Source organism: Dreissena polymorpha, chromosome 1, assembly GCF_020536995.1.
Source record: "Dreissena polymorpha isolate Duluth1 chromosome 1, UMN_Dpol_1.0, whole genome shotgun sequence".
Taxonomy (NCBI): Eukaryota; Metazoa; Mollusca; class Bivalvia; order Myida; family Dreissenidae; genus Dreissena; species Dreissena polymorpha.
The window spans coordinates 30,443,443-30,471,018 of NC_068355.1; the positions used below are offsets into that span (position 1 = coordinate 30,443,443).

The following is a 27,576-nucleotide window of genomic DNA, read 5'->3' on the forward strand; positions in this document are numbered from 1 at the left end:
CCTAGAGTTTAAAATGCTTTGTGATGCAGAATATAGCCCCTAATGATAGATTACATGCATTTTAAAGGTTCCCAATTCATCAATTTTGCGACTCGAATTTTTCCCAATTCATTGATTTCGGGACTCATTTTTTTCCCAATTTGAAGATTTCACGACTCGAAAAATTCCCAATTGTAGGGGTACAGGTACCTTTCCCCTTTGGGGAAAAAAAACGCTGTATTAGATCGAAATAAACACCTATCATATATTCTTTAAAAAAATGTTTTATTAAAGGGGCCTTTTCACAGATTTTTGGCGTGTTTTGAAGTTTGTCATTAAATGCTTTATATTGATAAATATAAACATTGGATCTAAAAAGCTCCAGTAAACAATCAAGAATAAAATTTAAAAAAAGGGAAAAAAAAGTAGCCCGCATCAGGGCTGAAACCAGTGACCCCCGGAGTCCTGGAGTAAAAACCAATTAGACCGCTCGGCCATCCTGCCAAGTATGTATAAGCGACCTATTTTAAACTTTATATAAGCAATCTTCGTAGTTTTACAAAATTAAACGACAAAAACAGAATTCTCCAAATTATTCAATCGTTTGGCGTTGCAACGCTTTTTAATTTTCAGGTTTTTAAATCGCCAAAAGATGCATATAATGGCTATATTAGACCATGGTAAATGTTCAGTATAACTGTTTCCTCACAAAAAATCATAACTAAAACGAAAATTTGCGAATCTGAAACAACTTTTTTCAATTTTGTCAATTTACCAAAACGTGAAAAGATCCCTTTAAGTATTATTCCGTGTTTGCTGTCAAACACATTTTTATTAAAGAATACATTTCATAACGTTGCGCAACAATTAATGATGCATACAACTGGTAGTTTTAACACACACATAAAGGTTTCATTTAATTAAAGAGTACAGAAAGCTAAAAAGTGATGTGGTTTGTTGTACAACAACAATTGGTTATGTGTAACCTATTCAAAAAATAATTTTGTTCAAGATAATTCAATGTATTTCTATAAATGACAAACACACTTCGTGTGTTGTGTATGTTTATTATGTTCCCCACTATAGTAGTGGGGGACATATTGTTTTTGCCCTGTCTGTCTGTTGGTCCGTTGGTCTGTTTGCGCCAACTTTAACATTTTGCAATATATTTTGCTATATTGAAGATAGCAACTTCATATTTGGCATGCATATGTATCTTATGAAGCTGCACATTTTGAGTGGTGAAAGGTCAAGGTCAGAGGTCAAATATATGTGGCCAAAATCGCTTATTTTATTAATACTTTTGCAATATTGAAGATAGCAACTTGATATTTGGCATGCATGTGTATATCATGGAGCTGCACATTTTGAGTGGTGAAAGGTCAAGGTCATCCTTCAAGGTCAGAGGTCAAATATATGTGGCCCAAATCGCTTATTTTATAAATACTTTTGCAATATTGAAGATAGCAACTTGATATTTGGCATGCATGTGCATCTCATGGAGCTGCACATTTTAAGTGGTGAAAGGTCAAGGTCATCCTTCACAAGGTCAAGGCCATCCTTCAAGGTCAAACGTCATATAGGGGGACATTGTGTTTCACAAACGCATCTTGTTGAAATGATTTTTCATCTGATTGTGTCGGTCAGTCGGACCGATTATCTTAAATCACTTGTCGGTCTCGAGAAAAAATTGCCGGTCTGGACTGGCAGACCGACGGTTTTGGCGAACCCTGTTTGTCATTGACATCCAGAGCCTATGGTTTGAACATTTTTAATGTTCAACTCACATGATTTCGCGAATGGCAGCAAATAAATAAATTCACTTTTGGAAAGCAACTTATACACTGAGTTGAAACACCATAATATCTGTTTGCATGCTCGAATTTACAGCACCAGCAGGTTAAAAGAGGAGAGACTGAAGTGAAAGAGAAAGGGACTCGATTCCATAAATTGGTAAGAATTGTAGAAATTGTATCAATGTGTTGAATGATATATTTTTAACTCATTATTATGCCCCCCCTTTGAAGAAGAGGGGGTATATTGTTTTGCACATGTCGGTCCGTCCGTATGTCCTTCCGTCCGTCCACCAGATGGTTTCCGGATGATAACTCAAGAACGCTTAGGCCTAGGATCATGAAACTTCATAGGTACATTGATCATGACTCGCAGATTACCTCTATTGATTTTGAGGTCATTAGGTCAAAGGTCAAGGTCACGGTGACCCGAAATAGTAAAATGGTTTCCGGATGATAACTCAAGAACGCTTAGCCTAGGATCATGAAACTTCATAGGTACATTGATCATGACTCGCAGATGACCCCTATTGATTTTCAGGTCACTAGATCAAAGGTAAAGGTTACAGTGACATAACTTAGAAAAATGGTTTGCGGATGATAACTCAAGAACGCTTACGCCTAGGATCATGAAACTTCATAGGTACAGTACAGCCAAAGCGGCACAAACATAATCCACGGCTATGCCACGGCCAGATTATTAGTCCGCGGCGGCCGAATCGTGTGTTCACGCGGCGTATCGCCGTGGCACTCGGCATCGATCCGGGCAATGACGCCGAGTCTGTATTAACCTCGCGTACTTTCGCGGAGTAAATCCGCCGCATTCGTACGCGGCGGATCGAGTGAAAAGATATCCACCTACATGTACATGTATGTGTAGCGTAGAATTAATTACGCGCAGCTGTTTATATTTCGTTCGATTATCTTTATTAAATTTTTAATCCGAAACACACTTCCAAATTTTAATGCTAACCCGTCCTTTGGCAAATTCTAGCGTCAAATAAACAGTGCTAAAATATCCTTTGTTTCATAAAATGCGCGCGAAAATTATGCAGACATGTAGAACGTCGTTTGGAAAGTTTGGGTGTATTTTGTGTTGTATAAATACATGAACATCACGTCAGGCGTAAATCGCGTATTCAGTGGAAAAAAACCCGCCCCGATTAGACGTGCTTTCATCATCTCTATAAATAGTAACAAATGCCAAAATGTATTTGATACTTAAGGAAATATCGAGAATGTGTGTGTATCGTCAATATTTACCAGCATTTGCTTTAAAACTGGAATATACGGGATTATCCGGTAATTAGTAGCGATATTAACTATATAATATGAACAAAATAAAACGTATTTATATACGCATATTCAAACAATAGTTATAATAAGCTGATAATAAACAAAATAACAAATACATCGTCACCGTCTTGATTATTGATGTGGCTTCAAACTGCTAATTTTCTCAGCTAAAATATAATAGCAGAATCAACATGCAATTAATTTATAAATCCACCATATGCTGGAGCTTTGACCACTTGTATGTGCGAAAATATAATTACGTGACCTTGTTTATGTGTGAAATACATACACTACGGGCGGGAAACAAACTTAATTGGCCAGACACATTAACTATGCTTACATGTATATGCTAATACAATCCGCGCACAATAAATATATTATGATTTTAATTATTATTATAATTGTTCTTTCAAAATTTGTTAACTACATGTAACTAATATTTTTTTTTAAGATTTTTTGTTTCATGATGCGCATCGACTCGGCATCATGTCGCGGAATGCCTTGGCGGACAGATGCGAAGTTTCGCGGCGAAATGCGACTTGCCGCCGCATACTGACGCGGCTTCAACGACTGACGCGGCATCGACTCGTTTCGCCTTGCCGCCGCGGATCGCGAAATACGTTTGTTCCACTTTGGCTGTACTGTACATTGATCATGACTTGCAGATGACCCCTATTGACTTTCAGGTCACTAGGTCAAAGGTCACGATGACTTGACACAGTAAAATGGTTTGCGGATGATAACTAAAGAAAGCTTATGCCTATGATCATGAAACTTCATAGGTACATTTATCATGACTCGCAGATGACCCCTATTGATTTTCAGGTCACTAGGTCAAGGTCACGGTGACCCGAAATGGTTTCTGGATGATAACTCAAGAACGCTTATGCCTAGGATCATGAAACTTCAAAGGTACATTGATCATGACTCGCAGATGATCCCTATTGATTTTCAGGTCAAAGGTCAAGGTCACAGTGATTCGACTTAGAAAAATGGTTTTGGATGATAACTCAAGAACGCTTACGCCTAGGATCATGAAACTTCATAGGTACATTGACCATGACTCGCAGATGACCCCTATTGACTTTTAGGTCACTAGGTAAAAGGTCACGGTGACTTGACACAGTAAAATGGTTTCCGGATGATAACGCAAGAAAGCTTAGGCCTAGGATCATGAAACTTCATAGACACATTGATCATGACTTGCAGATGACCCCTATTGATTTTCAGGTCACTAGGTCAAAGGTCAAGGTCACAGTGCCAAAGAACGTATTCACACAATGGCTGCCACTACAATTGACAGCCCATATGGGGGGCATGCATGTTTTACAAACATCCCTTGTTTTTAAGGTTTTTGATGCTGCTTTGTGTATTTATGATTATTTTTGTCATTGTTGTACCTAAATCTTATATGAGTAGTTGAGTCATATAAAATAAATGTTAAGGCCACTAGAACAGAACTATTGTTTTATTGTTAAGCATTTTATTGTTTTATATATTTCAGATCCTGATTTATACTGTAGGATTAACTGCTATTTGAATTTTCGTCTGCATGTATTTCATAAAGGACTGAAAAGCATTCCTACATTATTAAAAGAAGTGAACTGTGAACTATCTTATTTATGATTTCTTGTTTATTGGGATATACCACGGCCGTAACCATCCGGGTTACAGTATTATAGACTATTTTAACAGAATTATACTTTAACTACATGTACTTTAACATGTAAAACTTCATACACTAGAGTATCAAAATTGGCGACAGGTTCATTGTCTAATGTTGTGAAACGTTGGCCTTTGGTTGAAAAGTTTTATTGTACATCTTGTGTTTGAATTTATCCGTGTTTCAGTGTTAATTTTAACTTCTAAGGTTGATAAACTTTTGGAACTAGCTTTATTGTTTTCATATTTCACAAGAAATATACTTGAACGATACGAACAAAAAGGTTTTAACATTATAAACAGTAACAAAATGGCAACAGGTTCATTGTCTTCAGTTCCAAAACGTTTGCGTATGGTTGAAGACTTTTCTTGCACATGTTGTTTAGAGCAGAATCTTACGGAATCTGCAGACATTTATTGTGAACAATGTTTAAGGTTTTATTGTAAAAAATGTGTTATCCTGCATAGTCAGTTGTTTACAAAACATATGACATGTGGAAGGGAGGATATTAAGAAATGGCCAGTTTCTAAGGCGGTGGAAGATTTTCTCAGGAAGTGTGAGGTGCATGCGGATGAATCACTGACACAGTTTTGCCATGACCACGGTCAGCTGTGCTGCTCTGCATGTGTTGGAACAATTCACAGGTATCTCACACATTTATATTCCTTTAGTTATTAATAATTAACAGCACTTCCGCTAGCTTTTATAGGTTGGCAGTCCTGACTACCAAACCATAAATTTTGGACATCCCAAACATAAATTTTGAAGTCCCACTTTTATTTCATAATTTTAATAGACCCTACTTGTGATTTCAATGGATACAAACATGTTCCTTAAATCTATAAATAAACATATAATATTGATAGATCTTTGCATGTTCCAACTCTATCCATTACCGGATAATCCAGTATTATTACGATTTATATTTTCAAACCAAAATACAGCCAATATTGACAGTGAATGTGTCCAAGAATTTCATAAACACAAATGTCCGCCATTTTACACAATTGCATATACAAATTGAATTGTGGGATGGGGGAATTCCCATTGAAAATGTGTGAATCACGTGACGCAATTTGAGAGCATCGAGGACAATGCTTTTTTTTACCTGTGAGTCCTGCGTCCTGGACTCACAAAAATATCTGGGGATGCAAAGTTTTGAGTTATGTGAGTCCCAAAAATGCATAGAATTTTCAACAAAATAAAGTTTAATACTTGGACTCGCAGTAGCAGCGGTTTTCAGCCTTATATATCAGGAGCCTGTTAAAGGCCACTTTCCCAATTAAAAATTTCATTAAAATCATGCAGATTTTCCAAAGATATTTACTTACACCAGCTTTTTCATTTCCCAAAGCAGTAATTTTAGCGAGAATTTTTCCCAAAATCCATAGGTTAGGGATCCAATGAAGCGAGGAAAACCCCTGACTCGTTTTTATACGCCCGTCTATGATGGGACGTTTTATGGTATACCCCGCGTCTGTCCGTCCGTCTGTCCGTCCGTCCGTCTGTCCGTCCGTCCGTCCGTCTGTTAATGTCGTACGCTACGTCAAATATCCTTTGACAGATTTTCTTCAAATTTTAACACAATCTTAATATTGATAAATCCTGATCCCCTTTCGTTTTTGACGGAATTCTGAATTGTCATTCCAGAGTTATGGGACTTTGTTCGTCAAAATTTCGTGATTTCATTGAATGTCCTACTGTAGCTCAAATATCCTTCGATGGATTTTTTTTTTTTTTTAGTATCCCTGAAAAATTGAACAAGGTGAGCTTTTTTCTATTCCGATTGTACACTACCACTTACCCATCTACATTTCTCTTTTATTATTGGTCAAAATATCTATAACAGGTTTACTTCAACTCCATATCCTCTAAAGAAATGCATACATATACTCAAAAAAAGATATGGTATGAATGTCAAGGAGACGGCGCTCCATGCTCATGTACTTATAAAATAAACCATGTATTCAAATACAAATAAACTGAAGTAAAAAAATGATTCAAAGGGTTATTTATTACCTTACTACTTCATTGGCGAACGACGGGCGTATCATGCGCTCATGGCGCAGCTCCTCAGTTTTTATTCGGAGACTTTGCAGTTTTGCATGTTATGGAGTCTCAGGACTCAGATGAGAAAAATTGTAAAAAATCACTGCGAGGACCGATCATCAGGGATTTCAATAGATTTTAAAAACCAGGAGTCATCAATGCCCCTGGACTGAAATTTTGAGGAGTCAAACTTAAAAATGCTGGGGTCAATTTTGAAGCGTGCTTATTGTGTTTTTGTCTGTATTATTCAATTTTTTTAATACAAATATGCTCTAAGAGTAACACAATATCTGAAAAAGATATACTGCTTTAATAAATAAAAAATACCATGATAAATAACACAACATATTTTAATGAATTGGTACACAAAGATAAGGACACACTTATCAATAATGTGTGCGAACAATATCGACTAAGTTTTTCTAAAACAAAACATGTTCATTTTACAACTTTTTATTATTTCTATCACTATACTATGTTTATTTGTAAAAACAATAAATGCTCATTAAATCTACTTCATCTTAACACATTTAAGTCTTTAACACATTTAAGTAATTTAAGATGTGTACCAGTAGCACCGTTCCATCACATATTTATCCTCATTATATTATCATCATCCCTATGATAGCTTTTGTACAAAAACACAATCTAAATGCATGGAACATCTAGTATATCTATTACTGTTTATCCGATTACTATACATGTCCGAATTATATACACTTAAGAATGCCTTACCAGTAGTAGTTTAACTTTAATTATCCAAATTTTCCTTGTTATCTGGTTTAACAAACCTTATCAAATGTTTGTTACATCCAGTTGATGCTTTCTCCATTATTGAATCACCATTACTTGTAATTTGAATTGCCATTTTTTAATTGAACACGAGTTCAATGTTAATTTAAAATACGTCCGCCATATACAATGTCGAAGGTCATGACGTAGCAATTAATTCTACTCGGATAATTTATGTATCTCATCGAGGAAATGTGTTTTCTTAATGTTTATCTGTAGTATTATGACTTGTTAGTATAAAAAATGACCTGTGATTCCAGTTTATATAATATGGGCGTTACTCGTAATTATCGGTGGATTAGCAACTTTCAGGTCACTAGGTCAAAGGTCAAGGTCACGGTGACCCGAAATAGTAAAATGGTTTCTGGATGAGAACTCTAGAACGCTAATGCCTAGGATCATAGGTACATTGATTATGGCAGATGGCAGATGACCCTTTTTGATTTTCAGGTCACTAGGTCAAAGGTCAAGTCACAGTGCAGGGCTTTTTTTCCGTCTTTTGGACCCGCCGAAAACGGCCCTTTCCCCTCGGATTTTTATTCCCCTCAGCAGGTAAATTTTCCCCCAGACTTCATTTTTTTCCCCTTAAAAAAAAAAAAAAAAATATTTTTTTAACTTTAAATACAAAAGTTTACCTGATCCAGTGTAGAAAATATAACATATTGCATAATAAAATTATCTGTTGCCTTGAATTTGTTTTAAAAACAGCAAAATAAGTTAAAGTGAGTATTTAAGACTTTCCTTATTTTCCCCAAAATCCGGCGTTTCGTGTGCTTTCTTTCCCAAAAATCCGGCATTTCGCGCGATTTTTTTCCCCTCAAAAAAGGCCAGGCCCTTTCCCCAAAGTCAGATAAAAAACCCTGCAGTGACCTGAAGCAGTAAAATGGTTTCTAATGTAATCACACAATGGCTGCCACTGCAACTGACAGCCAATTTGGGGGCATGTGTGTTTTACAAACAGCCCTTGTTAGGATTTTATCAGTCAAAAGTGTGTATGCCCCGGCCTTGATTGATGTGTGAGGTATATATTGATTGACCAATCCGTCCATTTGTATTTACTTCACATTTGCCTTAGTTGGCAATTATATTTTTCACTAATGCTTATTTCTGGATTTATCCTTATTGTCATTATTCAAGCCTTTGGCATTGCATTTAAACCACTTCTGGGACATTCATCAACAATCTTTGACTAATACAACATGGCGACATTCGTACCAAAAAAAAGAACAAAGAGGAAAAACTGATCAAAGTTTTAAAAAAAAATAGAATAGAATAATTACAGTACAGCCAACGTGGAACAAACATATTTTGCGATCCGCGGCGGCAATGCGCAACGAGTCGATGCTGAGTCGGCCGTTGCGGCATTTCGCAGCGAAGCTTCGCATCTTTCCGCCGAGACATGCCAAGGCAAGCCGCGATCCGGGGCATGACGCCGAGTCCATGCGCATATTCAAATCAAAATCTTTTTTAAATGATTAGTTAGTCAAAGAAATTTAAAAGAACAATTATAATTATATTTAAAATCAGAATTAATTTAATGGGCACAGATTCAAAAAAGGTTAATTAGTTAATAAAAAAACATGCTGTTGTTTTTTTTTAGTGATTGCATTCCCATTTCTAAAGAAATTGCTGTCATCCGGATATAAATAATAATTATTTTAAAAGAATGCAAATAAAAAAAATCGAATTAATTAAAACAAAATACGATTATCACAGGCATGTATTAATAAAATTCCAATAATCATTTGCCATTGTCATTTATAGAATCGGCTAAAGTACTTTAAGTTACTTTGAGTGCATTTATTGCACTGTATGATTATTGTCTTTATATTAAAACGATCAACAGACATATTTGTTTTGGTTTTTATTTTTACGACAACATGTATTAGCATATAAGCACATTTAATGTGGCTGGCCAAGTTAGTTTGTTTCCTGCCCATAGTGTATGTATTTCACACATAAATGTCATGTAATTATGTGTTGGCTCATACGAGTGGTCAAGAATCCAGCAGTTGGTTGATTTATAATTGCTTGTTGTTTTTGCAATTATATTTTAGCTGAGACAATTAGCAGATGAAGCCACATCAATAACCAACACTTAATTGTTGTTTTGTTAATTATCAGCTTATTATAACTATTGTTTGACTATGTGTATATAAATTAGTTTCATTTTGTTTACATTATGCAGTTGATATCGCTAATCATTAACCGATAATTCCGTATATTCCAGTTTTAAAGGAAATTCCGGTAAATATTTACGATAAAAGTTCTTAAGTATCAAGTACATTTTGGCGTTTGTTACCATTTAAAGATATGATGAAATAACGCCCAATCGGGGCGGTTTTTTCCCCATTGAACACGCATAAATCATCTGACATGATGAATGTTTTTATACAACACAAAATACACCCAAACTTTCCATGCAACGTTGTACATGTCTGCATAATTTCGCGCGCTTTTTATGGAGACAAAGGATATTTTAGCACTGTTTATTTGACGCTAGAATTTGTTAATGTAGCATTAGCATTAAAATTCGGAAGTGTGTTGCGGATTACAAATTTAAGAAAGCTCATTTCAGAATCAAATGAAACATTAACATTGTGCGTAACAGGTTATTTTTTACTTTTTAAATGCTGCGTATAAAACAAAACAGTGTTCATACCTAGCTGTATGATGCTGCAACTGGAGGAGTGATAATTGTGTTATTGGTTATGCAATTAACAGTTTGAAGCCATGGAGAACTCATAACTGATTGTAATGTAATGGTCGTATTTTCTCCGAGTCTCTCGATTCCCCGATACATACGTTTCAACTGTCTCAATCACATTCATGCAACTTCTTCTGTCTTTATCCATTGCTCGATAATCCCGCATACGCCCTATTTCCATTTTAAAAGCGAATTCTGGTTAATATTGATGATAAGAGTCCTAAAGAATGTCATACACGCTGTTTTGTAACCGTTGCGCTGTTTCAGTTCCTTCATTATTGAAACTATTATTGGATTGTATACTGTCATGTTCAGTTCATGATCTTCTTCAACAACCAATAAACAACTTAATTTATATTTAGATTAAATGCAACATGTACACATCATTTTCTGGGAATCAAGAAAGTGAGTTTATTTTGTGAAAATAAACCAATATCTGTTTATTGAATTTGTCAAACTTTTATATATATATATATATATATATATATATATATATATATATATATATATATATATATATATTTATATATATATATTAGCAATTCTAATGAAAATAAATATCGTTATTTTAAATGTTTAAAGCAATTTAAATTTTAAAAAAGAAAAGTCTTTCTCTGAGAGCATATATGGGTAACAGCTATACAATCATTGTTTTGACAGACAACGCGTGCTTATCTTAAGTTTGTTTCTGGTAATACACCGGATATTGGATGTTTGGGGCTTGATTGGATAATAAAACAAAGATGCAGTCGGCGGTTTTCAGTAGAACTTTTGTACAAACCAACCAGGGCTCAACATTAACCTAAAAACCAACTTGCCCTGCTGGGCAAGAACTTAAAAATCTACTTGCCCTGAACGTAAAGCCACTTGCCCAAACAGGAAATATCACATTCACTTTAAACCTCATATTTTTTAATAAAGATCAAAATGATACACCACAAAACCTTTTTTATTTTTGAACATTTAACAAAATGATTAGAGCAATTAAAGTGTAATTAAAGTCTAAATTAAATGCTCTTTGTTCTTTTTTGCACTTGCCCAGGTGGACAACTAGATTATAAAATAACTTGCCCGGACCCAACTTTTACTTGCCAGGGGCAATAGGACAACCATTAATGTTGAGCCCTGCCAACTTAATCAACAGTGCACATGCTTATCTAACATTTAAGGATCATTCAACACGGGTCCAAGCAACTTGCATGGACCATAATACACAGTCCTATGGTTACATTTAGTAGCACATGTGGTCAGAAACTAACAAGTTCGAGTAATAAAGCAAAGAGATTATGATCTGAAAAATTGCATGGGGTCCGAAATGAAACAGAATGCCACCAAATCAAACAATTCACCGCCTAATTTTAAGTGTAACAAACTGTTTGAAACATTTAAAATAACGATAATTCCGAATGATCACAGCTTCCATTTTCAAAAGTTTAGGCTGTTCAACATTGCTCAAGAAATTGTAAAGACAAACAATTAGTAATGTTTCATTAAATGAATTTTACACGCTTCTATTTTATTAAATAGATCTAGCAGCCCAATGGCGATTGGAGAAGCGTACATCACCTGAAGCAATGTGTGAATTTAAATTTAGATGCACATGTAAGTCATTTTCTGAAAATCAGGACAAAGTGAAAGTATTAATTTTACAAATAACCCAACATTTGATTTTATTCAAATGGTCAACATTATTTATATATATGTGTCGTCTGTGTATTTGAGCAATTCTCAAGCAGATAGATATTGTTTATTTCGACGTTTAAAGCAAGTCTCGTTTCCGATTTTAAACTATAAAAATTTCCTCGGTATGGTTACTGACCTACACAATCATTGACAGATGACATCCGATGGTAATTGTATGAAGTATGCAGAGAAGCTGACGAAATGTTAAAACAATCGCGTAGAAGTAAAAATATCAGGTTATTATCTGTACCTGTTTTTTTCGGAGTGAATACTCGTTGTGGCTGCGGAGAAACTTCGAGAACATAAGAATCTGTAGCCGCGAACTTTGTTGGTTTTGCGTGAGCCGTACTGTACAATTGTTATTTCAACAAATAAAGATATTGTTTGTAAATCAGGATTTGACATTCAGCAAGTACGGTGTTTACTTTCATATTGGAATACATTTTCGCGATCTGATGTGATCGTCAATAGTGATGACATTAGTTAATAAGTTGAAATTTAAATCTAGTTGTCACCGCGAATCAAGGCGATTTGCGGTGTTTTCGCAATGATTCTACAGCTGATCTTTATCGCCAGATGGTCGCCGTGAAATCACCTTGAATCAACCACAGAGTGGATTCACCGCAATTTGCAGCGAATCACTGCGATTAGCCATGTCGGCCCTAAAGCGGTGGTCGGTGATTTAGGCAAAAATCGCGGGGCGCGTAGTGTACGCTTATATCTTGCTTACTTTGTGAAAACTTTCAAAATATTCTTGTCCTTAACTCTAGGACCTAGGGCTACCACATTTCGTATGTAGTGAGATACAGTAGTCCGCTGCAAAGTTTGCTCAAATTATGCCCCTGGGGTTAAATTTGACCTAGCCCAGGGGGTCACAAAAGTGTACATTTGCTTAAATAGGGCCTATATTTAAGTATTTGCACACGCCAAGAATATTTTCAGCCTTTTTCAGCAGTAGAGCGATACAGGGCCATCATGGCCCTCTTGTACTTGTTTGTTAACTTGCAGAAAATGCACTTCTTGAAAAAAAAAGAATGAATTTGCCTTTCTTTTTGGAAATTTTCAGACAGCAATTTGGAATTTCGTAGTTTTTCTTCAATTGGGAAAGTTTACCTTTTATAGGTACTTTAAAAAGAAGAAGAAAAATCGCTGGGTTGCATTTGATAAGACGCTTATCACAGGCTAGAATGATAATACTCGGACTATATTTAGAAATAGAGGACCCTTTTGTAAGAAGCAGGGTCATTTTGCTTTGCATCTGTTCTTTAGTCCGTTGGTCCGTAGACCAATTGTGTTCTACAATATATCTAAGGAATGCTTTGACCTACAGCCAGGCAACATGTTTTATGTTTACATTGAGAAAAATTAAGAGGTCAATCCATTTTAAGGTCAATAGGTCAAAGGTCACAGAAGATTATAACATGAAATTATAAAGATTTAGTAGTCAGTTTTAGTTCCTGATATACCCATAATAATATTATAAGCAGATTTTCAATTATGATAAAAGTTATATTACAGTACTGCCATTATTAAATGCATTTAATCATTGAATTTTAACCCATTTAAGACAACTGCATTTATGTCAAAAAATTATGAAGAAACATATGGAGTTGCACGAGTTTACCTGACAATTAAAATGTCACGGTGACTCAACTTAGAAAAATGGTATTCGGATGATAACTCAAGAATGCTTACGCCTAGGATCATGAAACTTCATAGGTACATTGATCATCACTGGCAGATGACCCCTATTGATTTTCAGGTAACTTGATCAAAGGTCAAGGTCACAGTGACTCGAAACAGTAAAATGGTTTCCTGATGATAACTCAAGAATAATTAGGAACATTTTGAACAAACATATTGTTTGCACACGCTAACCTGACCATTCAAACATTTAACAATGGCGTCTTTACTTTTCCACAAATAGATCACATGACAACAACAAAAGCAAAATAATCACAAGAGGTTAAATAACAACAACAAATATTGGGAGATAGTAGACCAGGTTGCATGTCATAAGTCGCTCATCACAGGCTAGACTGTACATACTGAGTTTGGGAATAAACATTAAATATACGTCATGCTTGTTTTTTTGTGGGATGGAAAAGCATTAATGATCTTTTCTTGCATGTGTTATTATGGATAGTGTGGTCAAGGTGTACAATGATACTAAAACTGAAAACAATATTAACTACTAGAAATGTATTTTTAGTACATGGATACCTCTACAATCCTATTTGTCCCACAACTGCACAAATCTCTTTAAATTATGAACAAACATGGAGTTGCACAAGTTAACCTGACAATTACTATGTTACTGTAGAAGTATCCCTCTATTTGAGTAACGCTTCTCACAATTGAAAAAATATTGTTTGGTTAAAGGGATTGTCACATAACTCTTCTTATGTAAAAAAAAACTTTAAAAAAATATCAAGGTGCATAATTTCACATGGTGGGTTATACTTTAAGAATAGTTCATCCCTCTATCAGCTGTACTCTTTGAGTTACTCACAACACAATTTTAAATGTGATTTCTTTGCTAAACAGGGCCATAACTCTGGGTATGTTGAAAAAGACATATCAAACTATGCATGTGGGTAAAATTACACAATGATAAATATTTATGTAAAGTGATAGTCCTCTTGTAGCAAGCAATACTGTTTATTTTACACTGCACATATGTTAAAATGTCATTTTTGTATAAATATAAGACATTACTACAATTATGATGAAAACAACAGAAACAACATATAGAAGTGTGCATTAGCTCACATGCCTGGTTACTGTACTTGTTAAGTTGCAGGAATACATGTGGAGTTATATACAACAGAAAAGTCACGCAGATGGATGGAAAAGTGCAAATCTATATACCCCATATTAAGCCCAAGAAGCGTTAATTTATTGTCCATGTATGTTTTTATTTGACACTTTATACTTGTTTGAAGCATTTCATAATATCACTGACTATTCCTTGGTATGTACATGTATTAATTGTTTATTTCAGCCAGTGCAGTAAAGTGACCCAGATTTCGGAGCTGACCAACACGCAGCCCTCAGGCCTAGAGGGGCTGTCAGTGGAGCTGGAAACTGTCCTGGGGGAAATTAAAACCCTGCAGATCAGTCAGGAGGCCAGCATTCAGTCATTGCAGAGAACATACAATGAACATAGCGAAGTTATGATAGAGCAAATGTGTGGCAATTTAAATACTTTTATAGATGAATGTGATAATAATTCTGTGGGTACATCAGGCGGAAATGAGCAATATTTAAAAGAAGAGATGTGTAGGAGTGTTCTCTCTATCGTGAATGAATTTGATAATATTACTGCGAAGGAACTTAACGAGATGAGAGATGAAGTTATAAGCATTAAAGGGTCAGTTACAAGTTCTATGCATAAATGCACCAGTCTTCACAATGACTTGTCACATTTGCATGAAATTGTTCAGAAAATTGGAGATCATAAGCAGCTCTGCCTTATAGCCAGCATAAAATGTAAGCATATAGTACAGCAGGCATTGACTCTGCTAGGAAAGTCAGGCAAGGTGTTTAAGGTCCAGAGTAATACTGAGCACAATGTGAGAATACCAAGTGATTCAAATTCATGTCATATCACAGGCATGTGTGCTCTCCCAGATGGACAGGTCCTGGTTGCAGACAGGGGTAATAAGAGAGTCAAGCTTCTGAGCCAGCAGTACAAGGTGGTGAGTCATTGGGATGTGAATGCTGAGCCACAGGATATATGTCAGATCACACCCAGTGAGGTTGCAGTGACTGTGAATACTAGCAAGATACATGAGGTCCAGTTTATCACTGTCAACCAGGGAAAGCTTGTTCCTGGCAGGAAGTTTCAGTTACAACATGAATGTACAGGTATTGCCCATCACTATGGAGACCTTTTTGTCACCTCTGGTAAAGAACTGTACAAATACACGCTGAATGGCAAACTGATCTGCAGACTCTATGAACAACATGGATCGACTGATTTTACAGCAGGTAAGAATCATGGTGAATCCATCCTGATAACATTCATATTATGTATAGGGATTTGTGTAGCCATTGTGGGAAATGGAGTCTAGTCATATTGTGTTATTTTAAATCCAATCAAATTTTATCAACTTAATGAACCGAATTGGGATTTATTTTTTTCAATCAACAAATATTGACCCATTAGGCCTTTATCTTTTTTTTTTTAATCATATAAATTATAGTAACATGAGTAATGAAGTATTTTGACTGTCACTACATGGCATGTCTATAAATAGAAACTGTGTTCCTGGGAAAGAGACACTTTCTGACCTGTCTTAATTTTGTGGTTGTTAAATGATTGTACATGTACAATATGTTTACCTGTTGATAGAACTGTGCAATTGTTTCAGTATGTGTAATTCTTTCCATCTGTGTAATTTTGCTCTAATTCATATCTTACTCACCAGTCGCATTTAAACTTGTCAAACGTAAACACAATAGCTCTGCTACTGAAGTTTATTGTCACACTTAACTATTAAATCATTGAAATGTATGCATATATTTTAAATGTGTAAAGGCCTCTTTATAGCAACATATGCGTAATACAATATCACTGCAGTATGTTTAATAAGATTATTTAACATTTACAGTAATTCAATATCTTGATGTTACTCTGTTTTGCAGTATACAATTGTGCTGTGAGTCCCACAGGAGACAGGCTGTACATCACCAACTACTGGCAGCACAAGCTTCACACCCTGGCCAGGGATGGCACACTCCTGGCTACATTCACAGACCCAGCACTACGAGGCCCAGAGTGTCTACATGTGACCCCTGCAGGCCAGGTGCTGGTCTGTGGAGCCTGGTCCGACACTGTACTACAGGTGGGCTGGGAGGGGCAGAGTAAGCTGGCTACGCTGGCTACTAAGGAGGATGGAGTGTGCGACCTATGGTCAGTCTGCTACAGCAGCACCACATCCTCCATCATTGTGGGACAGGGGTGGGACGACAACATCCTGGTGTTCAGAGTGGAATAGTGTGTACATGTATGTATTAGTTGTTGTAATTAGTGATTAATATTTCAATGACAATGTGTTGTTTAGCATACGAACATAGTAGTGTGTGATGTTACAATACAACATTAAGTGTGTAGTTAAAGATACAAATAATTTATGTGCACATATTGTTTTCTTATTATACAATGTGAGGGTTTTTGTTTGAACATTAGATCTTATGCATATTATGTTATGTTGTCATAATGTTTGTGCCATATGGTCCTAAAATTAAGTTCTTGTAAACTTTTCATGAAAAAAACAAAGCATTTCAACTGAAAATTCAATATTTGTACATAGATGCACATGTACATAGCAACTGAGGCTATTTTTAGACTTTCATTTCTATAAACACCATGCCATGTAAGAAATGTATATGGATGAATACTTTTTTTATAAAATATGAAATTGTTTAAGTAATCTATGGAGGAGTATGTATTGATATTGTACGCAATGTTTACAGAAAAGTAACACTTGATGTGAGATTTATTAATGTTCCATGTTTTATGCTGTTGAACATTTGTTATTGATTTTCATTACATTTATATCAACGTAAGTGTGTTAGTTAGCCAGCTCGTCTGCCGTCCAACGTAGGCGTCGTGCTTAAACCTTAACATTGGCTCTAAAATCAAAGTGTTTCCACCTACAACTTTGAAACTTCATATGAAGATGCACCTTGATGAGTTTTACACGCAACACACATTTTTTGGGTCACTAGGTCAAAGGTCAAGGTCACTGTGACCTCTAACATCAAACTTTAACATAGGCTCTAAAATCAAAGTGCTTCCACCTACAACTTTGAACCTTAATATGTGGTTGCACCTTGATGAGTTCTACATGCCACACTTATTTTTGGGTCACTAGGTCAAAGGTCAAGGTCACTGCGATCTCTAATATAAAAATTAAACAACATGCTTAACATTTCCTCAAAGTGCTTGCAACTACAACTTTGAAACTTCATATGTAGATGCACCTTGATGAGTTTTACACGCCACAACCATTTTTGGTTCATTAGGTCAAAGGTCAAGGTCACTGTAACCTTTAATATAAAACTTTAACATAGGCTCTAAAATCAAAGTGCTTCCACCTACAACTTTGAAACTTCTTATATAGTTGCACCTTGATGAGTTCTACAGGTCACACCCATTTTTGTGTCACTAGGTCAAAAGTTAAGGTCACTGTGACCTCTAATATAAAACTTGAACAAAACCTTAACATTGCCTCTAAAATCAAAGTGCTTCCACCTACAACTTTGAAACTTCCTATGTAGATGCACCTTGATGACTTCTACACGCCACACCCATTTTGGGTCACTAGGTCAAAGGTCAAGGTCACTGTGACCTCTAAAAAAAAAATTTTAAATCTGACAAGCTTTCGCAGCGAAGCGTGGCACCCATTATGCTGTGCTCTTGTTTATAAATTTGTTTGAGTCCTAAATATACATACAAGAAATACATCAAGCTATTCTGCTGCTACAGTCGCTGCTGAGTCAGGACAACGATGCTGAGGCTGTGGTGGACAAGAATGACCTGAATACGCAGAAGGTAACATAGACTCTTTGTCAGACATTTTCTTTGTCATTTTGGGGAAAATGCCAATGTGGTTTTGGAATATTTTCCTGTGAAAAGTCAATTGATTTGGGTAAAACTAATTTAATATCATTCTTTCTAATATATCAAATTATAAGAATAAAATCATTTTTTGATTGTTAAATACTTAGTTAGATCTAATTGAAATATGATTGAGATATAATAATTATAATGCATAAAAACGGGAACATCACGTCAGGCGATTAAAGCGTGTTTAGTGGAAAAAAAACGCCCCGATTGGACGTTTTTTATCACATCTTTTCACAGTAACATATATGCCAAAATTTTACAAAAAATGGTGAATGTGTTTCTTGGAAATTTTGAGCACTTTTGTCGTAAATATTTATCAGAATGTCCTATAATGGAATATACGGGATTATCGGGTAATGAGTAGCAACGGTTAAAGTCGTAAGTTGGCAGTAATAGATGAAAAGTATGGTTTCATACGGATGTATTAGGGAATCAATCGAGACGCGATTATGCGTATCTATGCGGGAAAAGGTTAAAACGATTTTTCTTAAATCTCGTGATTAATGACTTTATTGCTTTTTTTTCGTGAAGAGTCATAACGCACCGTCATGACGTCATTTCACTATAAAAAAACAAACCCACATATGTAGGGTTTCCTGTTTATTAAGAATGCAAAAAGATGAGGCGGTAAAGAACAGAATGAATTTACATAAGGTAAAGTATCTTCTTAAAATTATTTGTATATTGCAAAATCATTGACATTCCTCCTCATGAAATTTTGATGATTACAAAAGTATTTCATGGAAATTTAATTAGTTAATGTGTGGATTACTCAGTTTGGAAAAATAAATGAGGAATTTGTGTCAGTTCATTTCCCGTGTGTTTGTGATAAATTTGTGGATTGGTAAAACCTTTTTATCAACAAAAAAGCCTCAAACGCATTATAATGATTTTACAGAGTTACCTCTGTACTAAAAATGCTAAATATAAAGTGGAGAAGAAAATGATATGATTTCATAGAAGTTAAATTGTGTCTTTTCTTTTATGTATTGTGTTTACAGCACGACTTCATTTACTTGAGGATCAATAACTCAAAACATTCTTCAGCTTGTTGCTTTCCAACTTACCAATACAGAAACCTCAGTAACACAACACCACAAGAATTTCTGTCATCCCCATGCAGGCCTTGAGTTTGTATAAATTTGTGAGATATTTAGTTAAGCTTTGAATGCCTTGATCGTATAGAGCCTGTTAGCGAGGAGGTGTTAAGTTCTTGATGTGTATACTGTGTTATTGTTTTTTTGTCAAATATTGGGGCCAAAATCGGCCCCATACCAAATGCTGGAACTATGTATTTTTCCCAAACAACTTCCTAAAATTCCCAATTGAAGGTAAAGTAAAAGAAATTTATCACAATACCAAGTTTATCTCTCTACCCAACTCTAATAATTGAACCTTATTAAATGCAATATTGAAAACGTTTATTCTCGATTGTATAGTATTTGTAAGCAAAAATCCAACAACACAACATTACCCAATTTGTGGTCAAAACACCAAGAATTTTCCCTATTGGAAGGACTCCGGCCTCATTCCACAAACTTAAGTCTGCTTACAGTCTGTTGTTTAGTGTTTTTTCAAGAAACATATGTGCCTCCCTCTGGGATAAAGGGACTAAATGCATGTGCGTAAAGTGTCGTCCCACAGTAGCCTGTGTAGTCTGCACAGGAAAATCATGGATTTATGCAATTTTTTGTATATAGGAAGTCTCTTCTTAAAGAAAATGTCAGTCTAGTGGAAAGTGTTGTCCCTGATAAGCCTGTGTGGCTCTATAGGCTTGTGCACTTAGTGCACAATTTATTAAGCCCTGTTTTCTCAGAATGAGGCTCAAAGTAAGTCCCCCTACAGTCTGTTACAGAGTTGTACAAGATGATACCAGGTGAGCCTTGTTATGGGAAAAGGGTGCTTAATGCATGTTATGTACCATCCACAGATTAGCCTGTGCAGTGCGCACTCAGAATTATCAGGGATAATGCTTTCTGCTTTTGAGGAAATTTTAGTTTTAAGGGAATTTCTTCCAAACAAAAATCAATTCTTTGTGGAAATTGTCGTCTCAGGTTATAGCCTGTGAGGACTGTGCAGGCTAATGTGGGAGGACATTATATACATTCATTAAGCCCAGTTGTCCCAGAATAAGACTAAAGTTAAGTCTGATTTTAAATTAAAAACAAATAAAATAAATCTCATCAAACACATTTCTAGAAAACATATTGATTATGAACTGTAAATTCATTTTTATTTGTGGGACATTAATTAATGTTGATTTTGTGGGCTTACTGATCCATGAAATTAGCTCAAACACATAACAAAATCACCCAGGGCAAATTCCTTTTTTCGAAAATACAAAATCCACGAATTTAAGTGTCCACGAAAAAGTTATTTTTTTTTTTAAACCTTGAAGTGTCATGCCAACGAGTATAAATATTTTTCCATGATCAGGCGTGTAACACTCCAGTCTCCAGCTTGAATTGGTGACTAATATTTTGCTCTGTTTTATCATTCAGGGCCCGTTTTGATGAGGTATTCAATGTAAGTCTGTCTTCAAAGAGCATGATTCAGGGCTATTTTTCCTCAAATGGCCGTTTTTTTTACAAATTTGAGAATTTCGTGACTCAAAGTTTCACAATTAAAACAAGTTTGTGACTCAAATTTTGGCAATTTTAAGGAGTTTGCTCCTCATTTGTTCACAACTTTAACAAATTTAAAATGAGTGGGCTGAAACGCTTCACAAAGATGAGACAAACCAAGCCCTGTTACATGTATATGATTTGTGTTTGAGGGTGTGTGGGTAATATTTTTACTGAAACTTTTATTTTCCCTAAACATATGAAACAAAGTTAATGTTTTTATGCTTAGAAAAATTCATGTCTTGGTATTGGTTACTGTAAAAATTTGGATTTGTGGGCATCATCAAAGTAAGAGCAAAGTAGTGCTATCAGCTAGAAGTAATTAAGGGCAGGTGGCCTGTAACATAATTTTACTCCCAGCGGTATGTGAAAACTGAACAGATTTTCTGTCCTTCTTTATAAATTACACCATAATAGGCGCTTCCTTATATGCCAGTGGAATAATGAAATGAGCACTGAAACTAAACATTTCATTTGTTAGATATTGATTTACTTTGGATATGTTTTCTATTGTGAATTTAAACAGATTTTTACAAGCTCAGACATTTCAAGGCATGGTAAAAAATGTAGACCTCTATGTGTCTTTTTGCAACTTTGGGAAGACATTTTTATTTAGTTTTTGCCCTCCATTTATTGAAACATATATTAACAGTAAAACATATTTGAATGCTTTGTAAAAGTTAAGTGATTAAAAGAATGGGTACACTCAAACGATATTAAATTTTTAACAAGATAATTTTTCATTCTTTGGTCTTGTTATGCTTGAAAAAATGGCTAAAAAGATAAATAAGCCATGCTGTGGAAAATGGGGCTTCATGCATGTGCTTTAATTGTTGTCCCAGATATTCTGCACAGGCTTAGAAGAGACAACACTTTCCTCTTTAAAGGTATTTTTTTGTTGAAAAGAAGAATCATCTTTATGAAAAGATAGTCAGAAAGTTTTTTCCCTCATGCTAATCTGGGACGACACTTGCTTATATTGACGAGCTGCATATTGGCTTTTGAAAGTGTCTCTGAAAGTTAAGAAAAAATATAATTATGAACTTACAGGTTAGTATAGCAATAGCCAACACTTTTAATGTTTTAATACAAAATGGTTTAATTGTATAGATGTTCGTGCTTTTCAGGACCAGGAACCAATGAAATACCAGATAAGACATTCATGAGAATGAATTTTTGCTCTTGAAAACCTTCACATCCAATCAAGAGGCATAGTTTGTTGTAGATTGTAATATAAACATTTGTTACATGTTCATATCACCCACTGTGCTGTTGTTGTTTTCAGGAGAGCACCAGCATTGGTATCGAGTTGGCCCAGCAACAGAACCAGTCCAGCATGCAGGAGATCCAGTCAATGACGACCCTTTCCCTCCCCTGACCCCTAATTCCTCACTTTTGACCTGCAGCCTCAAAGGATCAGCATCGTTGAACAATTCTCTTCTGCAGGAAATTCACAGCTCGTCAAGTTTTCACGGGCTGTTCTCAACAAGCGCAATGTCCTGGTCGAGTTTTCCACACTCAAGCCTGAGTGAGCCCTAGTTTTGTTAAATATAAGTACTAGAAATGTTAACACTAACAGCCAGTGTTCGTGCTGTTGGACATCACAAAGAATATCACAGAATAAAAAGTTGAATAACTTGTTCCATTCATTATGGGACCAACAGTAATTCAGCAAGAAACGGGGAAAAAATCAAGGAACAATTGAAGCAATTAATTTAGAAGTATAGGCTTTCCAATGTAGATACTTCTGCTGTTGATAGTTTTGACAGTAATAGTGTTACGGACATCTGGGTTTGTCCTCTCAGGCGTGTAAACTGTCCAAAGAGAACACGCTTCTGACGCTTATGCTGATGAAGAAAGGCAGTGATGACTTGGCAGTGATCACCCAGAGCACAATACATCTTTGGGGCATGCCTCAGACGCAAATTGCTCCAAAGATTATAAACAAGGCGCAAAATGTGAACATGTCTAGCTTTGTTACGAGCACTTCCCACTCCGAGCCCATAGGTCTCGTATTGAATTGAGGCTAGAGAAGGCATTGACAAATGACAGCAGTTGTGTTGTGTGGTCCAGTATGCCCTTCGACTCTCAACCCGACGTTAATCAGAACTCAAGCTCAGCTCCTTGAGCCTCAGGTGAGACCTTACAGTATTAATTATTTTGTCGAAATTGGGGCCAAAATTCAGTCCCACTCCTATTCTCAAAAAGTCTATATTTTCCCATAATTACTGGCTAAAATTTTCAATTCAAGGTTTGCTCCCCAAAAATGTTTTAATAGGTTGCAACATTGAGTTAATTTCCATATTCAGCTCTATAACTTGGACCTTTGTGCAATTAATATAGATAGCATTATTCTCAATGTTTATTTTTTTAATAGCAAAAACAACAACAATTTTCCCAATTTAATTCAAAACAGCATGATTTTTTCCGAATTGTCCCGATCCAAAAATGTTTAAAATAAACTCTCTGCTTAGAGCTGGCCCCTAGTTCTAGCACATTTTAGAGTCTTTGATAAAAATAACTTGTTTAATTTACTTATTTCACTAAGTTTCATTACTATTTTGAAGTTGGAGTTATATAAATTATTTTTGTCACATATAATTGGATAAGATTATTATTATGCCCCCCTTCGAAGAAGAGGGGGTATATTGCTTTGCTCATGTCGGTACGTCGGCCGGTCTGTCTGTTGGTCGGTCTGTCTGTCGGTCCCTCCACCAGGTGGTTGTCAGACGATAACTCAAGAACGCTTGGGCCTAGGATCATGAAACTTCATAGGTACATTGATCATGACTCGCAGATGACCCCTATTGATTTTGAGGTCACTAGGTCAAAGGTCAAGGTCACAGGTGAAGGTTACAGTTACTGGAAATAGGCATTTTAAGGATTAAGCATGGTTCAAACAAGAGAAACAACTACCGTTTATGCATGTTTTTTTTTGTTACAGCATTTGCCTCCCTTGTAATATATTTAAATTTTACCAAATGTAAGCTACACCACCACCAGCACCACCCACCACCATCACCACCACCACCACCACCACCACCACACCACCACCAACAACAACCACCACCCACCACCACCACCACCGTTCAGTGACAAAAAAACGTATTCACACAATGGCTGCTACTACAACTTATAGCCCATATAGGGGGGCATGCATGTTTTACAAACAGCCCTTGTTCAAATTAGAGCCCGGATGTTGTCAAAACAATAGCACTTTATTGCTTTCATATCCTTATGCACACAATTTCAGCACCAGTAGCTAGAAGTATCAATTCAAAATCACCTACAGCGAATAGTTTTAACCAGAATTGGCAACAATTACTAGTTAAATTAGTACAGCTCCTGGTTGCAAGATATCTAGTGTCATAGACTTCTTTTCAATATAGACGTTCATCTGTATTTCTGTCTGATTCACAGATAAAACATGTGTGATCAAGTACTCATACACTTACAGTATTCAACTCGCATCTATTGTTTCTAATTATATGTCATACAGTTGTATTAATTGTCTCACATTTAAAGTTGTTTAGTCTCAAGTATATAGAGAATACTAGGTCGGTGCCGAATAAAGCAAAGTTTATTTTGCGAGGCTTAGAAAATCTGAACCACGAGCCTTGGTGAGTGGTTCAGATTTTCGTGCCGAGCAAGATAAACTTTGCTTTATTCGGCACCGACCTAGTATTCGATTTATCCCATCAATTTTCATAGTCGTAAATTATTTCTTTAAAAATAGAATAGGAAAATCGAACTAGACGGAAAATCCCAAAGATATTTTAAGCAAACATTGTTTCATAATTGAAATCTTGTCGAGCCTCATACATTACAAAAAGATCAGTAACTAACCTGTTTTTCTGTTCCTCTACGTCCCCGATTTTTAAGAAATAATGGAAAAAAGACACTAAACACAACTGCATCTTTAGCGTGAAACAACATGCAATGTGTCGTATGACGTGTTAAAAATGACGTCACGAGTACGCGCACTTAATATTTGTAAATAATGTTATTTGCTTTTTGAGTTGCATTATGTGTTAAAAATATATTACATCTTGGTATCAAATTGTTTGTTTTGTTGAATCTGATTCAATTTTACTAAAAATGATTACTTTATAGTTGATTCCGAGTAATATGAACATTCTTCGCCGCGCGTGACAGCTATATTTCAGCACTGCTGAAATAGAGGAAAATTTATTCCACAGTGGTTTATTTCGACAATGCACGTCTGATGATGGGATAAAAGTCATAAACTGTCACATTTAAAGGTGTGCAGTCTCACACTTTAAACTTTACAGTGTCACATTTAATGCTGTATTGTCTCACATTTTCAGTTGCTGAGTATCACATTTAAAATTATGTAGTCTTACATTTAAAGTTGTCTGCTATCACATTTTAAGTTGTATATCGCATAATTAAAGGTGTACAGTCTCACATTCTAAATTGCTTAAGTAAGGCCTGTTTTTGATTTAAAAAAATAAGTATTACACCTTGCTACAAACTGTACTTTACCATGTATTCCTTGAGGTTAAAACCCCCTAACTTTCAATTTCAAATTGATGCGCATTAAACATTGATACAGCGCTATTCTGAGTTGTTATTGGTGAACAATCAATTCCGATATCCTAAATATCAATTTATTATTGTCAGGACTTGATGCAATCCTTGATTGGTACCCAGCTTAACAACAGGCTCTTTGGTCAGCTGGTCCCAGATGCCCAGAGACACTTCCTGTGCATCGGGGGTAGTTGGCTCTTGGCGCAGGACCTCGCTCAACAAATCCTTCCAGCAGGGTGCAGCCAGTCTAAACCTGGAGTTTCAAACTTCCCTGCCTAAGGGCCGAGATTATCTCATCCACAAGGTATATTTGGGCTGTAATTTACTGTGTATAATGTGCAGGTGTGTACTCCTAATTTCACGTGTTGATTAAACTCCATGCTACTTCCTTAAAAAATTTAAATAACATTACTGTGCACTCGTAAATATGCATAATAGCCGCCAATAGCCTTGAGATCTTTGCAGTATATAGGGTTTTTTAAGTCACTACGTTATGAAATGGTGCAGGGGGGGGTGTAAAGATTCGTCATTGTCTTTAAATACCAGTAACCTCCGTCCTTCATTTATCCTCCTTATATCCGTTCCACTTTTTTGGTTTTGCACATAACTTAATAAGCTCCAGAGGGATGAACACTGTTTGTATAAAGAGTACATATATAGAAGGCAATATTTGAGCATTTATTTAATCAAACCAACTTCGTTGACTTTAAATATAGCAGATGCCATTTCAGAATTCATTGAATTATTGAGTTTACAGGGACACATTTCTGTGAGGCCCTAAGACCATTTTATTTGTTCACAGAGGCTTATACTCACAAGTTCAGGCCCAGAGAGAAATGTCCCCAACAACAACTTAGCCCCTACATCTCAATAGGTAAGTGGCCTTGCCATTGCAAAAGGAGTCACTGTGGCAAAGCATTTAAGAGAAGAGACCCACTCTTAATAGCCTAAGACTTTAGATGCAATCATACTTTAATAAATAGGTTAAACCAAATGCCAACTGTGGTTTCTGCTCTTCCATTAATTGACAAGTTAATCGTATTTCAGTTTAAAAGTTCAGCGACAAACCTTTGTATCGTATATAGAAAAGTGAAGAAAATGGGAAAGTGTCAAGCTTAACCCTCAAATTTGCATTTTAAATTGAACATCTAGAGATATTTTAAAACTAAAAACAACAACAACAAACGAGCCATTTATCAGCAGGTACCAACATATCTGGCTCTTAAACTATTTTCAAAAACAGGTTCTATATCAATTGTAATTATGGTTCTAAAACTACCATTGATACATAAGTGGGGCTAGTGATGTTTGTAGCTTTGCATAACATGATTGTTTCTGTATTGATATCCGTTTATCAACTTTAATGACCAATAATAACCTATACATTATGTGATTATAATTATACCCCCACAAACAAAAGTTTCGGGGGTATATAGGAGTGAGCTTGTTTGCTGGTCAGTCGGTTGGTTGTTAGTTGTATTAATGTCAGGCTATTAAGGACAATGGACCAACGAAACGCCAGATAAGAAATTCATGAAGTTTTGCTGTTGAAAACCTGCACAGCCAACCAAGAAGCATAGTTTGTAATAGATTGAAATATAACATTTATTACAAGTTCATATTACCCATTGTGCTGTTGTTGTTTTTCAGGAGAGCACCAGCATTGACTATTGTGTTGGCCCAACAACAGCACCAGTCAGGCATGCATGAGCCCCAGTCCAGGACAACCTTTCCCCTACCCTGATCCATATCTCCTCCCCCAAGACTTCCAGCCTCAAATTCTGAGCACATCCAGTTTTCTT

General features: G+C 35.8%; 1 protein-coding gene across 1 annotated transcript; it reads left to right on the forward strand.

Annotated features, from left to right (window-relative positions):
* Positions 1 to 1,910: 1,910 nt before the first annotated feature.
* LOC127864833 (uncharacterized) lies at positions 1,911 to 27,518 on the forward strand. The gene is made up of 7 exons (XM_052404760.1): positions 1,911 to 1,932; positions 14,967 to 15,955; positions 16,724 to 16,812; positions 18,459 to 18,524; positions 23,029 to 23,235; positions 25,868 to 26,010; positions 27,425 to 27,518. Exons 2-7 carry the CDS (start codon positions 15,139 to 15,141, stop codon positions 27,516 to 27,518), a joined length of 1,416 nt encoding a protein of 471 aa, XP_052260720.1. The 5' UTR covers positions 1,911 to 1,932; positions 14,967 to 15,138.
* Positions 27,519 to 27,576: the final 58 nt, after the last annotated feature.

Bases quoted from the DNA above. Each gene is read 5' to 3' on its own strand.
- LOC127864833 (XM_052404760.1), top strand. From the start codon at position 15,139: ATGATAGAGCAAATGTGTGGCAATTTAAATACTTTTATAGATGAATGT. The intron at 15,956-16,723 runs GTAAGAATCATG...CTACATTCACAG, and splicing joins ATCGACTGATTTTACAGCAG to ACCCAGCACTACGAGGCCCA. The intron at 16,813-18,458 runs GTGGGCTGGGAG...CTGCTGCTACAG, and splicing joins GGTCCGACACTGTACTACAG to TCGCTGCTGAGTCAGGACAA.